Source organism: Vicugna pacos, chromosome 2 (assembly GCF_048564905.1).
Source record: "Vicugna pacos chromosome 2, VicPac4, whole genome shotgun sequence".
Taxonomy (NCBI): Eukaryota; Metazoa; Chordata; class Mammalia; order Artiodactyla; family Camelidae; genus Vicugna; species Vicugna pacos.
The window spans coordinates 11,770,531-11,788,822 of record NC_132988.1 but is presented as its reverse complement, the minus strand read 5'-3'; the positions used below and the strand labels follow the sequence as shown (position 1 = coordinate 11,788,822).

Here is an 18,292-nt window from a genome sequence, read left to right as displayed (position 1 = left end):
CTAGAAGGAGCCATGCATTGTGTTTGTTTCCCTCGCTCCAGGCAGTAAAAGCCCTTAGACAAACTGCAGAGGGGCCTCGGGATGCTCCATGCCTGAGAGAATGTGGGAAGAGGCTACCAGGGCTCCACCTACTGGAACAAGAAGCAGTGGGGCTGGAGGGCCCTCCTTGGTACCCAGAGAAGATAAGGGGGTGCTGAGATGTTACACACAGGGGTGAATATGGCAGGAGGCCCTGTTAGTCCTCAGCCCTTATTTACCCTCCCCATCCTCTTGAACCCTCTCTCCTGCATTTCAGCCCAAACTTCATTCAGAGTTTCTCTTCAGAGACTTGACTCTACCCTTTCACCTCTGACCCCTGGAGCCCTGTCCCCAACTCTCTCACCTTCCCTGACCTCCTCCCTGTTGGAGGCATTGCACCAAATACTTAAGCCCTTTGGTATTACTGGTGCAATGTTTCAGTGTTATTTTATTTATTTATCAAAATTTTTAATTGAAGTGCAGTTGACTTATAATATTATATTAGTTTTGGGTGTACAATATAGTGATTTGAGATTTTTATAAATTAAGAAATTATCACCACTATAAGTCTAGTCACCATCTATCACTATACAAAGTTTTTACAATATCGATTATATAGGCAGACCTTGTTTTATTGCAATTGGCTTGACTGCACATCACAGATACTGTGTTTTTTACAAATTGAAGGTTTGTGACAACCCTGCATTGAACAAGTCTAGAGGCGCCATTTTCCCCAGCAGTATTGCTCACATCATGTCTCTGTGTCACATTTTGGTCTTTCTCATGATATTTCAAACTTTTTCATTATTATTACACTTTTTACGGTGACCTGTGATCAGTGATCTTTGATGTTTTGATTGTAATATTTTTGGGGCGCCACAAACCATGTCCATGTAAGACAGCAAACTTAACCCATAAATGCTGGGTGTGTTCTGACTGCTCCTGACCAGACCGGCCATTCCCCCATCTCTAGCCCCTTCTCCTCCAGCGTCTCTATTCCCTGAGACACAGTAATACTGAAATTAGGTCGACTAATAACTCTACAAGTGTTCAAGTGAGAGGAAGAGTCACATGGCTCTCACTAGAAATCAGAAACTAGAAATGATGAAGCTTGGTGAGAAAGGTATGCTGAAATCTGAGACAGGCTAGAAGCTACGCCTCGTGTGTCAAACAGTGAGCCACGCTGTGAATGCAAATGAAAAGAGCTAGAAAGAAATGAAAAGTGCCGCTCCAGTGAACACACCAAGGAAAGTGAAACAGCCTTATTGCTGATGTGGAGGAAGTTTGAGTGGTCTGGATAGAGGATCAAACCAGCCACAACATTCTCTTAAGCCAAAGCCTAATTCAGGGCAAGACCCTAACTGTCTTTGATTCTGTGAAGGCTGAGAGAGGTGAGGAAGCTGCAGAAGAAAAGTTTGAAGTTAGCAGAGGTTGATTCATGAGGTTTAAGGAAAGACACTGTTTCCACAAAAGTACAAGGTGAAGCAGCAAGTGCTAATGTAGAAGCTGCAGCCAAGTTATCCAGAAGATCTAGCTCAGATCACTCACGAAGATAGCTGCACTGAATAGCAGATTTTTAGTATAGACAAAACAGCCTTCTATTGGAAGATGCCATCTAAGGCTTTCATAGCTAGAGAGGAGAAGTCAATGCCTCGCTTCAAAGCTTCAAAGGACAGACTGACTCTCTTGTTAGGGGCTATTGCAGCTGGTGACTTTATGTTGAAGCCAATGTTCATTTACCATCCTGAAAATTCTAGGGTCCTGAAGAATTATGCTCAGTCTATTCTGCTTCTGCTCAATAAATGGAACAACAGACTGGATTAGAGCACATCGACTGACAACAGGGTTTACTGAATACTTTAAGCTCACTGTTGAGAATTACTACTCACAAAAAGAGACTCCTTTCAAAATATTACTGCTCATTGACAATGCACCTGATCACCCAAGAGCTCTGATGCAGATGGACGAGATGAATGTTTTTATGCCTACTAACACAACATCCATTCTGCAGCTCATGGATCAACCAATTTCAACTTTCAAGTCTTATTATTTAAAGAAGTACATTTCATAAGCTATGGCTGTTGTAAACAGTGATTTCTCCAGTGGACCTGGGCAAAGTCAATTGAAAACTTTCTGGAAAGGATTCCCCATTCTAGATGTCATTAGGAACATTTGTGATTCATGGAAAGAGATCAAAATATCAACATTGACAGGAGTTTGGAAGAAGTTGATTCCCGTCCTTATGAATGACTTTGAGGGGTTCAAGACTTCAGTGGAGGATGGAACTGCAGATGTGGTGGAAATGGCAAAAGAACTAGAATTAGAAGTGGAGCCTGAAGAAGTGAATTACTTGCTGCAGCCTCATGATAAAATTCAAAAGGATGAGGCATTGCTTCCTACGGATGAGCAAAGAAAGTGGTTTCTTGAGGTGGAAACTACTCCTGGTTAAGATGTTGTGAAGACTGCTGAAATGACAACAAAGGATTTAGAATATTACATAAACTTAGTTGATAAAGCAGTGGCGGAGTGCGAGAATATTGACTCTACTTTTGAAAGAATTTCTACTGTGGGTAAAATGCTATCAAATAGCATTGTATGCTACAGGGAAATCATTCATGAAAAGAAGAGTCAATGCATGCAGCACACTTTATTGTTGACTTATTTTAAGGAATTTCCACACCCACCTCAACCTTTAGCAACCACCACACTGATCAGTCAGCAGCCATCAACACTGAGGCAAGACCATTCCATTCAATGAAGGCTCAGATGATGGCTATAAATTTTTTAGCAATGAAATATTTTAAATTAAGGTATGGGTTAGGGTTATCACCTTAAAACAAACCCTTATGTGAATAGGTCCATATAGGAACCTCATGAACCACAAACTGAAAGTGAAAAGGTGGAAAAAGATATTTCATGCAAATAGAAACTAAAAGAAAGCTAGAGTAGCAGCACACATATCAGACAAAATGACTTTAAAACAAAGACTAAAACAAAAGACAAAGAAGGGCATCACAAAATGATAAAAGGATCTATCCAAGACAAGGATATAACATTTGTGAATATTTATACACCCAACACAGGAGCACCTAAATACATAAAGCAAATATTAACAGGCATAAAGGGAGACTCTGACAGCCATATAGTAAAAGCAGGGGACTTTAATACTCCACTTACATCAACAGATAGATCATCCGGACAGAAAATCAATATGGAAAACACTGGCCTTAAATGATACATCAGATTAGATGAACTTAATAAGTATATATAGAAATTTGTATCCAACAAAAGAATACACATTCTTTTCAAATGCACAAGGAACATTCTCCAGGATATATCACATTCTAGGTCACAAAACCAGTGTCAATAAACTTAAGAAAATAGAAATCATATCAAGCATCTTTTTTGATCACAGCAGTATAAAAGTAGACATCAATACAGGAAGAAAACTGGAAAAACATAAACACATGGAGACTAAACAGCATGCTACTAAACAACCAACAGAACGACAAAGAAATCAAAGAGGAAATAAAAAAAATACTTGGAGACAAATGAAAATGGAAACACAAAGATCCAGAATTTGTGGGACTCAGCAAAATCAGCTTTAAGAGGGAAGTTCATAGCAATACATGCCTTCAAGAAATAACAAAAAAAATTCAAATTAACAACCTAATTTTACATCTAAAGGAACTAGAAAAAGAAGAACAGACAAAGCCCAAAGTTAGTAGAATGGAGATAATAAAGATGAAAGTGGAAGCAGAGCCCTAAAAAATAGCAAAGAGCAACAAAACTAAGAGCTGTTTTTTTGAAAAGATAAAAAAAAATTGATGAACCTTTAGCCAGTCTCATCAAGAAAAATGAGAGGGCCCATATAAAATCAGAAATAAAAGAGGAGAAGTTGCAATGGATACCACAAACATACAAGCAATCATAAGAGACTACTATAAACAATTACATGCCAACAAGTTAGACAACCTAGAAGCAATGGACAACTGCTAGAAACATACAGTCTTCCAAGACTGAATCATGAAGAAATAGAAAATCTGAATAGATCAATTACTAGTATCAGTAATCAAAAACTTCCAAGGAAAGTCCAGGACTGAAGGCTTCACAGGGAGTTCTACCAAACATTTAAATAAGGGTTACTACTTACTCTTCTCAAACTATTTGAAAGAACGGAAGAAGAGCGAACACTCCCAAACTCAATCTACAAGGCCAATATTACCCTGATATCCAAATGAGACAAAGACACTACAAAACAAGAGAAAATTACAGGCCAATATCCCTAATGAACATAGGGGCAAATATCCTTAACATCATGATCAAGTAGGATTTATTCCAGGGATATAAGGATTATCCCATATCCACAAATCAATCAATATGATACACCACATGAACAAAACTAAGGATAAAAATCACATGATATCTCAACAGATTCAGAAAAAGGATCTGACAAAACTCAACATCCATTTATGATAAAATCTCTCAACAAAGAGGGTATAGAGGGAACATACATCAACATAATAAAGACCATTTATAACAAACCAACAGCTAATGTCATACTCGATGGTGAAAAGCTGAACACTTCTCTTCTAGGATCAGGAACGAGACAAGGATGCAAACTCTTGCCACTTATTCAACATAGTATTGGAAGTCCGGGCCACAACAATTAGACAATACAAAGAAACAAGTCATCCAAATTGCAAGGAAAGAAACACAACTGTCACTATTTGCAGATGATACGGTACTCTATATAGAAAGTTCTAAAGACTCCAGCAAAAAACAACTAGAACCAATAAATGAATCCAGCCAACTTGCAGGATATAAAATTAATATACGAGAATATGAGATTCCCTGTGGTTCCTGGATCTGAAAATCTTTCCTTCCCTAGGCTAGGGTATTTTTCAGTCATTATTTCTTCAAAGATGCTTTCTGCCCCTTTCTCTCTCTCTTCTCCATCGGGATTCCTGTGATATGAATGTTAGTAATGCTTGATGTTGTCCCAGAGATCCCTTAATGTAACCTAATTTTTTTTAATTCTTTTTTTTTTCTTTTTGTTGTTCTGATTAGCTGATTTCCACTCTTCTATATTCCTGGTCACTGATCCGTCTCATCTAATCTGCTATTGATTCCCTCTAGTGTATCTTCCACTTCAGTTATTGTCTTCTCCAGCTCTGCTTGGTTCTCTTTTATCTTTCCTAACTATTTGTTGAGGCTCTCACTGTGTTCCCTTCATTCTTCTCCCAAGGTTTGTGAAAATCTTTGTGACTGTCACTGAGCTCTTTATCAAGTAAGTGACTTGTCTCTGTTTCATTATTTATTTTTTTTCTGGAGTTTTATCTTGTTCTGTCCTTTTGAACAAATTCCTTTGTCTCGTTTTGTTTGACTTTTCGTGTTTATTTCCATGAATTAACGGCTACCTCCCAGTCTTGAAGGTGTGGCCTTGTATAGTGGTGCCCCTGTGTGCTGGGTGGCGTTGGCAGGCTAACTGGGGCCCAAGTGGGCGTGCACTGGGATTTCCCAGGGTGTGCTGTGGCCGAGTTGCCTTGCCTGGATGGCTGAAGTGGGTGTGAGCTGGGGCCAGGGCTATTTTAAAAGACATTCTGCTTCACTGAATTCTAGTCAGAAGGGATCTTGTGAAACATTATGGTTTAAATGGGGGTTTATGGGCTTGCCTGGTAAATGATTTGTCATTTACATTATTTCTATGGTGAAACACTTTCCCCACTTCAGGCTACTGACATACAAGGGTTATCTAGACAGCACCTCCCCCTGTGGGTGTAATCCTGCCTTGTGGGAGGGGTCTGCCACGGGGACTTACATGGAGCAGGAAACTCACACGGGCTGCACAAGGTGTCTCAGATCGCCATGAGGCCATGTCATCTCCAAAGAGGGTCAGAGAAGGCCTTTGGGTTCTTTCTGCCACAGTGACTCCTTGGGCCATTGGTCCTAATGATTGGCCGGTGCTGAGCGCCGTGAACCATTGTTCAGTGCAGTGACATAAAGGTAGAGGTCAGTGTGCTAAAAAGTGGTGGCTCTGAGGTCTCCCTCCAACCCTGGCAACACCGGCCCACACCGGAGTGCTGACCTTGAACTCCACATATACTCTCTGCATGGAGGGGTCCCTCTCAAGGTGGCTCCAGCATCAGAGGTGTGTCTGACTAATAATGGCTTAAACTGCAGGGTTTCTCTGTGCAAAGCAGTTTGTTGATGTAATTAAGCCACAGCACACTGTTGGGGGCAGGGGCTTTGCCTTCCAGTCTGTGGCTTGATGCTGGGCTCCCTTGCTTACGGCTTGTGCGACCTTGGCCACCCTACTTGGCATGTCTTCCTATGATTGCCTCCTTTATGGAGTGAGGAGGGTAACGCCAGCTCCTAAAGCAGTCCTGAAGATTAGATGAAAAAATGTATTAATGTTTAAAAGGCCTGACACATTCACTGCTCAATATGTCATCTCACTGTTACGGATGCTGTGTCTTCCATATCTGCCCCTCCTTCCCAAACCTTCCTGCTTATTGATGGTGTGAGTTTGTAGAGCCCTAGAGGCCAGAACTTCCTTGCTACTCAGATGGCACTGGGCGGCAGATACGCCAGATTAGAAATTGTGCCTGTGCTTCAGAGCAGCCTGCCCAAAGGGAAGTTGGCTTGGGGTTGGAACTGATGTGATCAAGCCCAGCTCTTTGTGGCTGGCCTGCGGCCTGTTTTTGAGCCTGGATATTGTTGACAGTCAACCCGACTGCAGTAGAGAGGAAACCCACTTCCCATTCTCGGTTACTGTCTCCCACAGAGGGGTCTTGGTCCGGTCTATGAGAGGAACAGCCAGTGTTTAAACTGCGCTGGTCTCGGAGACGGCTCCTCTTGGGTCTGCCAGATTCTACACCCTGCTAGTTTGCTCCAACCAGCTTTCCTCCCTGGTCGTGACATCCTCCACTTCCCAATGGAAAGTAGCTAAGATGTGCCTTACCAATAAGACGATGATTAAGCAAAGATGTACAAAGTCCTTAGGGCATACTACCTCTCATAAACAGGAACTTCCTTATCCAGACTGCTTTTCTAGAAGAAATGGAGCCCCGATGAGCCTCTCCCATTGTTATCTCTTAAATAGTAGCAGAGTGTCTTGGCTCTCACACTGTGCCAGGCTCAGAGCAGCACAGGCAGGAAGGACCTGAGGTGGGAGCACTGCTAACACGAGAAGCAGAGGGCACGAGACCCTGGCCTCCTGAGACGGAGGAGCCATGACGTGTCAGGAGGCAGATTTGGGTATTCTGGGGAATGGAGTTCCGCTTCACGGGCACAGAAGTACTGTGTTTAGCTTAGGTAATTCATTATACAGTAGGAAAGTGAACCGTTTTCACTGAAATAGAATACGGATTACATCCAGGGGATGAAAACAAGTGCATTTCAATTCATCCAAAACTTAGACCACTCTCACAGTCTTAAGTAACTGACAGCATTTTGTAAGAAGGAGAAGGGGTACCATATGCCCATTTACTGAGGAGTAAACCAGGCCCTACAAAGGCTGCATAAAACCCCAAACTGGCCAGTTTAGGAAGTCTCCTAAAACCACCCTAAAGCTCTTGCCTAAGTGGTGTTAAATTAAAATACTCATAAGCTTGAATTCATTTCTTTGAATGTCACTCTTTCTCATCACATGTATTTGATTTCTCTCGCTGAACAGATTTTCCTTCTCTAAAGTAGAAGAAATAGTTGATGTTTGTCTCTCCCATTTTTCTAGGGGATTAGAAACAAACACCCCAATGGCTAAATAATCATAAAACTATTTCACAGCCACTTAGAATTTACTCTCCATCACAGATCAAAACTTGACATTGTCTAATGTCCATTTAATGCTCCATATTTTCTCTTTAGCTCATCAATTGCATGTGGATTGGATTCAGATCTAGTCTCCAGAACCAGGAGAATAAGAACAAACTTGTGGAAACTTTATGAGATTATAAGCACTTTGGAAAGATTTGTGGATGATCTGATGGAATTACATAAATTTCAAGAGGTTGGCAATGATAATTAAAGTGAGCATTGGAATATTAAAACCACATTTATTCCGAAAGTAATAAGTTGTCCATTACTCATGATTTATCAGACATAAAATACATACCTCATTGCTAGAAGTACAAACTTCTGACTCTTGCTTTATTATAAAATGCGTGTGACTCGACTTAGAGTGGGATCGCATAAAATGCTGAGCTCAAAGATTACCGTGCAAATAGTGCTCCAGAGAATTTAAACAATAGTTTCACTTCTCTTTCTCCTGGCCTTCACAAGCTAGTATCTGAAGTCATAGATTTTACAGGCATGTCTGAATCACCGTTAAATGTTCTCCGTGAACTCACAGCAGTATAGCTGATCTCTCACTAGTTTTGCTCTAAAGGGTCAAAGGAGTGTCACACCCTCCTCTCCATCAGGAAAATGGAAATTAAATATAATTTTTAATGGTTAAAGTAAGGGCATGATGGGCAAAGAAGGAAGCGAATATGTACGTACCGTGGTGTTCCCCCTGAGAGGGGTTTTCGGGTAGCTCTGAAGAGGATGTAACTGGTGGTAACTGAGAACATTCCCCAAAGAGACAGAAACCGCCACCAGTAAAGTTTTATCGTGAAATACAAAGGGACAACCCACATCTGCAACAGGGTCACCAGCTGTCAGAGAGATGAACAGAAAGTCTCCTTCAGTGACTGAGGGTCTAGATGGCACACCCACTAGTAAACAATTCAGAAGCTACGCTGGGGGAAGCCCCCTTCACAATCCTGTCTGGAACATGCAACTGGCTCCCCACTCAACTGCAAGCTGTTCTGCGCATGCGTAGCTATGGAGCAGGTCGGCGTCATTATCTGGACACTCGGGTGGGAAGTAATTCAAAACACCCACCTTCCATCACCTCCTTCCTCTGGATACTTCAGATGAAAGCAACTTTAGGCTGCAATAGCAATGTGATTATGGACTAATGAGCCTCACTTGAGTTGTTAAAATTGGGGAACCGCAGTGCCTGCTTCCCTGGGCTGACCAAAGTGGGGAACAAGTGAGATCACAGCTGGGAGAGCGCTCTGGAAACACTACTGGATGCTGAGGGGCTGTTGTTACTATCCCGGCACGTGTGCAAATGCACGGTGCCGGCAAAGGCGGAAGTGGAGTCAGAGCAGCGTCTGGGAGGTCTCCTGCCCGCTGTCCCAGCGCGCTCCTCAGCGTTAAGCCTCTTATCCCAGCTGTGGGGTTATCTTGCGCCTGATGATCAGATCTGCAACCCACCGGTTTGCTTCTGGTCTTTTCTCTCCAATTACTGGTGCCTTTTCCAAGCAGCCCAAGTTGTAGATTAGACCCTTTCCTGTCCCTCTGTCTGTCACCCCTTGTGGCCTGTACCACTGACATGAGTCCAGGTAGCCTTCAGAGGGTCCTTTAAGTTGACTGGCCTCAATCCCACATGGCAGGAAGCAGGACAGACTGCGCTGATGGGCTGTGGGTCAATGACTTGATACAGTTGCCATAGTGACGCTTCTACTCTATAGATCAGGCCTAGTACCAGCTATTCACCAACCTGTAAAAAGCAGATAGGTTGAAATAATAGCAATAACCTTTGGACTTTTATGTTTTATCACATTTGGACTGACCACCTATATTTGCTCAGCACCAGTATACAAGGGGGATGGCAAAGAGGTTTTGTCTCAGGTGTGGACTTTAATTGGTCATGGCACCTGGCAATGCTCTATCGAGGAAGATTCTGAGCCTGGGTTCTGGTTTATCAATAAAGAGTATCACGATCAATTAATTATGTCTGCCAGTGATGTGGAAAGAGCTTTCAGAGCATGTGTGTCACAGGTTTATCACCTGAGTATAAAAAAGACATGCCATTTGCTAACTTTGTTCATCTTGGTGATAAAAGGAGGTGATTTAGACAAAAGAGTCTACTTTAAAAAAGTTTTTGGATCTTTTAATAAGAACTTGGTGATAATAGTCTCGAAGTCAGTAACTGAAATTATTTGATAGAACTTCAAAGTGTAAATGAAAAAGGCCAGGCCACAGTCATTCTTCTTTCCATGTCAAACGAGAAGATACATTTTTCCAGGCTTTTCATTCTTTTTATTTCTTCATCCCCGTGAATGGCCTGGATCTGAAGTCTTCTTAGGGTGCCTCTAAATCTCCTCTCAGAGAACATGACAGCTGTTATGATACATATGCATTTGGACAAAGATACACACAGAGTAAATCTGAAGTAACTATTTGTAGAGTTTGGGAAAAAAAATATCCTATCACTTACTTTTTTGGTTTTTAAGTTTCAAGCAGTACTTCCACAGAAGAATAAATATTCTTCACTCCTGCCTGGATTCGTCAGATCATTGCTTTAATCTTCTGTCCTGCTTTGTGGGGGTGGTCAAAGGTAATGAATGAGTTTGCACCTTTATTTTTGAAATTGAGATAAATGTGTATATATCCAAATAGGAAAAACAAGCTTTACTTGAGGGAGCAGAATAGTTTCTCATGAGGGCCAGAAACCACAGGCTAGATAACCAGGACTCACGCCCAGTTTCCTTTAGCACTCAGCATCAGAACCGTGACTCTGCTATGGATAATAAGAGTGTGTAGCCTCTTAAAAAATTCTCCTCAGTATTTTGGTCATTCATTTCCTCTAGCTCATCATGGAGATGGTTATAGAGGATAAATGATAGATTCTGGCTTCTTTTGTTCATTACTTCTGATATGAAAGAAGGAAATGGACATAAACTCCATCTTTCAAAATCTGATCATCTATCATTTGCATTTTTCATCCTTTTGTTTTAAGAATTTGATTCACTTTAACATTTACCCCATAAATGCTGATTTTTTTGAAAAATAAAAAGATTTAGTTCATTTTAATTTAGTGAAATGACCATCCTCTTATATTTTATACTTTAGACTATAAGCCAAAGTTTACAAGACTAATCTATTTCCTCTGATCGGTGGAGTTACACTTTACTGTAGTTTGAAGCGATGACTGGTTTTTTATAAAACTAGTTCTCTCCTTGTAGATCTATAATTGCAACCCATTTCTAGAAGATGCCAAATTTCTCTTACTTGATGCCTGTCTTTCATTAACAGTACATAACAATGTTCAAATGTATAGACATGCTACTTTTAAAAAATAGGCCTTGGAGATCAGAAATAAAGGAAAGTAAAGAAAAAAAGTCCCAATAGCGTGTTGTATATGCAAATATTTAATTTCTTAACTATCTATAAAGTGTGTACTCAATGTCATATTTTCTCAACCAGCCAGGGGAAAGGTCAGAAATTCACATTATGAATTCAATAATTGCATGGGAAGTCATTTTGAAATGAGGGCCACATTTCAGAGCAATTTAAAAGATTCTTTATCAATTTCCAGAGCAGTTAAAACTTCTCATTTTTAATAGTAACTGCCACATATGAAATGCAGGAATGTTGTTCCTCATAAATAAACACATGAAATACGTGAAATGGAGGTGCAAGCTTGCGGAGGAGAAAGGTTGGCAGCTGGGACACATTAATGATGCCAGAGGGGTCACCATCTGGGCATGTGCGGATAAAACACATCTGCATTCCCGGCGGAGGGCAGCCCGTGCATCTGGATCACATCACCCCAGCCTCCCCACCCACATATCGTGGCAGGAGGAATTTCCTGACAAATACGATGCTGCCCAAAGGTACCATGTTTGTTCTTGGGGCCAGGCACATGATGAATCTGAGAAGAACTGCTAATCAAGACAAAACAAAGATATCTCTTCATTTGTCTAATTGTACAGAATGATGAATGGGTCACATCAAGCGAAAGAAAGAAAAAAAGGAGAGAGAAAGAAAGTTATGTGATGCCCATTCCCTTTGCACTGTAAATCCCCAACTTGCCTGCAACCATTGGCGGGTGTGTCTGTGTGTATTTGTGTGGGTGGGCACGGAGGGAGATGCTCAAAGGTAAGCAGAAAATTATCCTGAGAATAAATGACTCCAGAAAATATTGCTGCTATCCGTGCAAAGTCAGTAAATAGAAGTGTGGACAATTCGAACAAGTAAAAGTACAGAATCCTGGCATATGAAGGGCTCTTAGAAATTCACTTGGTCCATATTTCTATTCCATTCAATTTAGACTGTTGATTCTGCCATGGTATGTGTGGATGTAGGTATGCAACTTTGTATGTATTTGTGTCTTGCCTCATTTTAAAAAGACTCAATAGATGCTTTATTGGTACAGCAATATGTGCTAGTGTTTCACAGCTATTAATAGGCAGGAACTTTGATTTAAATAGAGCAATGTTTCAACTTGTGGCAAATTATTTGCTTGTGTATTGATGCAAGTCAACAGTGTGTGTGTGAAGTCCAATTTCTGTGTGTGTATCATCAGGCTTTCTATTGATTTGAAGGAGAGTAGAAGGGTTCTTTTTTGGTGCCTCCTCCCCCATTTCCTGCAGATACGAAAAGTAGGAAACAAAAGAAGGTGGAGAGGACGATGTTGAATGAAATTGTATTTTTTAATTAAATGCGGCTAAAAGCATTTGGAAATAATTTAACGTTGAGGCTTTGCCCACGTCTACATCATGTCAACTGATATTTCCAGCTGATAGTCAGCTGGAAAGAGAAAAATTCAAATGTCCAGATGCTCAGTCTCTGTTGCACTAAAACTGTGACTGTGTATTTGGAAACATCCAGGTATTTGGCAGTATCTCAAACAAAACATAAAAAATTTTCTACTTTCTACCCACACTTTTGGGCATCCCTTGGGAGCAGTTAATGTTGTATTTTTAAACTTTATTTTCATAATCACCTGTTTCTTTTGCTTTAGGTATTTTAGAGAAACTGCCCTGATGTACACAGCTCCTGTGCACAGTACACAGGAACTGTCTAGATGAACGAGCACTTCAGAAGATAGACCAATTTGTTGAAAGCTCTGTCTGAAAAAGTTCTGAGCTTTTTGGAACAGTCTCTCATCTCTGAAGTCCATGGTCCAAATTATGCATGAAATAATGTGAAAGTAATAAGACTTCATGTATAATAAACAATAACTTCAGAGTACAAACATTATATGTAAATAATAATACCTTCAGTATACAAAGCTGTTTACACATATTATTACGTGTACACTTCCTACTTTTTTCTCGTAACTCCCCTACCTTTTGTATCTGTAAATTCCCACCTCCACCATTGATCATCGATTTATTTAGTTGTTCCATCCCAGCATGACATATATAGCGGCTGCAGAATTGTTAACCCAGACCACCGTGAGAAACAACCTCATCAAGTCGGGTTCAGCGATCACATGCAGTTCCCACTGCCTTCATCTTACAGATGTCTCTCATTTCCAAAGGTACCTGGAACAGTCCCTGCCCCCAAATTCCCTTCCATGAGGTTGTTTCAGATACTTGTAACTCCATTTTATAATTCCATTTTCCCTCTTCTCTTAGTATATCTACTGCATCTCTTTTAAAAATTGCCTCAGTGGTTGCCCTAGAGTTCGCAACACACATTTATGACAAATCCCAGTGCACTCTCAAATTACATTACACGGCTTCACTAGTCGTAAGGAAGCTTATGACAGGGCAGTTCCAAGTCCTCCCTCTCATGTCTCATAACATTGCTGTCATTCATTTCCCTTGTCCAGATACTAGGACACCCAATGCACTGTTACTGTTACTACACTGAGCCAAATAGTTATCATTAGATAAATTAAGAGTAAGAAATACAATATTTTATTTTGCCTTCATTTATTCCTTTTCTGACACTCGTCCTTTCTTTATGTAGATCTGAGTTTCTGACTTACGTCATTTTTCCTTCTTGCTAAATAACTTTGAACAGTTTTTGCAGGTTATGTCTACTGACAATCATTTCCTTCATTTTCTGTTTGTCTGATAAAGTGTTTATTTCTCTTTCACTTTTAAAGGATAACTTCTCTGCATATAGAATTCTCGATTGGTGGGTTTATTTTTTGTTGTTGTTCAATACTCTAAATATTGTACTCTTTTTTTTTTGCATGTATGGTTTATGAAGAAAAATCTGATGTAATTCTTATTCTTGTTTCTTAATAGGCAGGGAATAAGGAACTTCTGGCTGCTTTTAAGATTTCCTTTTGCCTTTGGCTTTTTGCAGTGCGACCAAATGCCATGGTACGGATTTCTTCCTTTTTTTTTTTTTTTAACATTTTTTATTGATTTATAATAATTTTACAATGTTGTGTGGATTTCTTGATATTCGTCCTGCTTCTTCTCTGAGTTTCTTAGGTTTGTGGTTTGGTGTCTGTCATTAAATTTTAAAAAGTCTTAGCCATTATTACTTCAAATGTTTCTTCAGCTTCATTACATTTCTTTCTTCTCCTTTCGGTATTCCAAAATGTGTATGTGGCACCTTTTGGAATTATTGCACAGTTCTCGGATATTCTGATTTTTTTTTTCATTCCTTTTTTTTCCCTCTGCATCTTAATTTGGGAAGTTTCCAGTGACATTCTCCTCAAGCTCACTGATTCTTTCTTCAGCCTTGCCCAGTCTGTTGATGAGCCCATCAAAAGCATTCTTCATTTCTGTTACAGTTTTTCTCTCCCCTAGCATTGCTTTTGGTTTTGCCCTTGGAGTTTCCACCCCTTTGTTTACATTACCCATCTCTTCTTGCGTGTTGCCCACTCTTCCTTAGCATCTTAACCACAGTTATTTTAAGTTCCTGGTTTTGATGTTTACTTTGTCTCTTCAGATTGTGTTTTTGATCTCCTTTTAGTACGTCTTGTAATTTTTGGTCGAAAGGAAGGCATAATGTTTTGCGTAATGAGAACTGAAGTTCTTCTTTGGGTAACAGAACTTTTACTGTGAGGTTTTGTGCTAACTTGGCCAAGAGTTGAGCTGTGTTTGATGTTTGCTATGTGTCAGAGGTCTCTCATTTCTATTAGTAGACTTGCTTGTGTCTCTGTTCTTGCCTTTAGGTTCCCCTAAAAGCTCATTCTTGTGTAGCCTGCCGCTCTTTCATCTGTAATCACCTGTTATACTGGAAACTTGATGATGTGGTGATAAGGTAGGGGGCAGTGTGAGTGTTCTATTATTTTGTGACTAAGTCTTGGTCTTCTTTTTTTTTTTAATATAATAGATTTATTTTATGACATTGAAAATAGTTTTAAAAAATTTTTCTGTGGGGGGAGGTAATATGTTTATTTATTATTATTATTTTTGGATGGAGGTACTGGGGATTGAACCCAGGACCTTGTGCATGCTGAACACTGCACTCTACCACTGAGCTGTACCCTCCCCGCAAGTCTTGGTCTTTCAGTTCGATCTTTCCTTGTACTATGACCCTCCCAAGTGTTTCTGAACTTTTTGTTTTTCCCTTAGGTGAGACAGGAAGGCTAGAGGGGGCTGAAGGTGGGTAAGTTCCCTTTCTCCATGTTAGATGAAGCCTTGATAAAAGCTTTTCCCTTGCTGTGTAGGTCTTTGTTATGGCAAACACTTCAGATCTAGTTTAAAATGATAAACTCTTCCTCTAATCCTGTCAGAAACACAAGGGTTTTTCTTGGCTATTTACCATGAGAAGACCTGGTGGGATTCCTGGAGGTAAAGCCTACAGAAACATGTGGGGGCCCCTAAGACATTGGCCCCCAGGAGCTTCTCACTCTCATGCTAGTCTGAACTCCACTTCCAGCAGTTCTCCCAAATTTCTTCCAACTTCCCCATTAAATGCTTCCTGCAGTTTATGATTTTGGCAGCTTCTGCTCCCAATGAGCAGAGCTTGGTTATGACTCCCTGCATTCATCTGTGCTTCCAGACTTTGGGGATGGTGGTCTTTCCTGTGGCCTCAATTCTCTGAGAGGGCCAAGAAAAGTCACTGACGTTCAGTTTGCTAAGCTTTTTTTCTCATAATATGGGAGTGATGACTTTCAAGCTTTTAACATATCAGAGCTGAAACCAGAAGTCTTTTCTACCTTAAAAAAACTCATCATTTTAAAAATCAGGAAACTGAGGCTCACTGTAGTAAAATGAGCAGCTAGAGTCTTCTAATTCCTGAGCCAGTTCTCGTCTCTTCACCAGCCTGCCTCTTGTTCCTGTAAACCCATCTCACAAAAGCAGCCTGGGGAACACTCCCAGACAAAGCAGATGGCAGAGCAGGAGGGTGTGGCAAGGCGGGATAAACAGGTGTAATGCTCTGAGAAAACAGTACATCAAAATCTCCTAATGGAGAGTGTAGATTAATGGGGGGCACATTCACTTTAGCTTTACAGAAGCATTCAGAAAGGGATTCTTTTATTGGCAAACTGCTTTAACAGCGTATGATTAAATTTGCACACATGTTTTACACAAACAATATCTCTTGAATGCATTCAGAATCAACGAATGGTACTGAGCGCTCACTGTGTATCCAGAAATTCTCACAGGGCAATGATGCGAATGACAAGAAGTCTGGGGTAGATTTCTATTTGCTGTGCTTGCGTTTTGCAGGTAAGGAAGCCACGGTTCAGAGATACTGAAGGAGCATACCCCTGATATGAGAGAAAATAACTAGTGAGGTTGGATTCTCGCCTCTTCTTTGCAATTAACTAGTTATATGACTTTGATCAAGTTATTTAATCTCTCTGAACTATATTTCACAAAGGAAATAAAAAATAATTACCTCCCAGGGTAACTTAGATAATGTACCAAAATCACTTATCATGAGTGTAATAATATATAATAGTCATTTATATATCAATTCATATATAGTATTTCATATTAAATATATTATTATAGTAATATAATAACATTATTATGGAGTAACTATTATTATAGTAATTATAATTAATATGTTATATATAATAATATATTATTAATATATTGGTGGAAGTTACAATATCAAATCATGGAAATAAACTTCACTATGTGGCCCTTTGTAGAAAAAAGCCAAGAACTTCATGAACCTTATAAACATGTTCAAAACTCTCTGTGGCTCTGGTAGGACCTACATAATCTTAAATGCCAAGAGAAACAAGTTAAAATTTAGGTTCCCTTTGGATGATAAGGCTATTTAGGTCAGCGTTTGTGGAAACATATCCATCAATTCTACCCCAAGATATTAAACTGAGTAGTGTGCTAGGTCCAAGATTTTGGATACAGTTCATGCCGAGCACAGTAAAAAAAAAAAAAACTGGAAACCAGTTCTGGAATCAACTACTGTTGTTCTGGGAACCATTTCCAGCTGCAGTGGTTGCGTACGTCAACACGAGTTCCTGAAATGGCTATGTTCTGGTGATGGCTCTGGCAGTGAACCCCCAGGCAGAGCTGCAGAGCATGGAGCAAAGTCAAGGCAGCATGTGGGATCACGCACATGCTGGACCTCACCTTGAGCCAAAGACTGTCATCAGAGCCACGCAGGGGAAAGGGGCTGCTTCACCTGTTCCTTTGGGACAATGCAGTCATAGATGGACTGATGGGACAAAGAAGTAGAAAAAATCCTAGAGGCCAAACTGTGTCTATGAACTAACCCAGAAGAGTTCCAGTGGGGAGCCATGAGACCCAAATCTATCCTTGACCACTGCGGGCGTCTTCAGGCTCCTAGCTTTGTCAAAGTGCCAGTCTGGGTCACCCTAAGAGAGGCCACGATCACAGTCACCTGGTCACCTCCAGGGTATCCTTAGGCCCACAGAGCCCCTCTGGGTAACCATAAAATAATGCAGCTGTGTGACAGTAGGACACAGTGAGAAGTAGGGAGACAGGAAACCTAGATGGTGGGCGTGGAGCACAGTCAAAAGCAACGCGCCTGGAGCACTCCGGGCAGTGCAGCTTGTGCAGTGAGCAACGGGAAACGATGGGCAGACCACTCCAGCTAACCAACAGTTGTAGTCTGAGCCATCAAGAATCAGACCCTCCAATGGCAAGAAGTCCTTCCAGGGGCCGCTGACCCGTGGGTAGGTGTACCCGTGTCTAGGTAGAGCCAGTGTTAACTCATTGACAGGTGTAGTGACATTTTCAAAGAGTGACATGGGAGCAACTTCTTCAAATACAAGACAGGGACAGATTCTTTTTGACATAAAGCACCTCAAAGCATCATCAAATAACAATGGTGGAGGAATGGTGAGACACATTGCAAGTCAGTTGGCTCACGTGGTGTTTCCTTTCAAGGGAACTTTTCCTTCTATGCAAAATCTGCACCTGTGTCATCAAGGAAACTGAACTTAAAAAATCTAATCCAGAAGCAATAATTAATAATTATAAAGGAAGGAAGGACTAGGGCTCTGAACCCTTTCCTGAAGAATCCAAGTTTCTTCTTAAGGACTCTAGGACTTCTATGTTAGGTATTTCCATTTTGAAGATAA

General features: G+C 40.6%; 1 protein-coding gene across 2 annotated transcripts in view; it reads right to left on the bottom strand.

Moving 5' to 3' along the window:
- Positions 1 to 18,292, bottom strand: part of RNF175 (ring finger protein 175) — a 35,003-nt gene that overhangs the window by 15,374 nt on the left and 1,337 nt on the right. For both annotated transcript variants that reach the window (XM_031670038.2, XM_031670040.2), the window contains exon 2: positions 8,521 to 8,675. In XM_031670038.2, the coding sequence (XP_031525898.2) occupies positions 8,521 to 8,675 (155 nt within the window). The remainder of the gene's footprint in view (positions 1 to 8,520; positions 8,676 to 18,292) is intronic.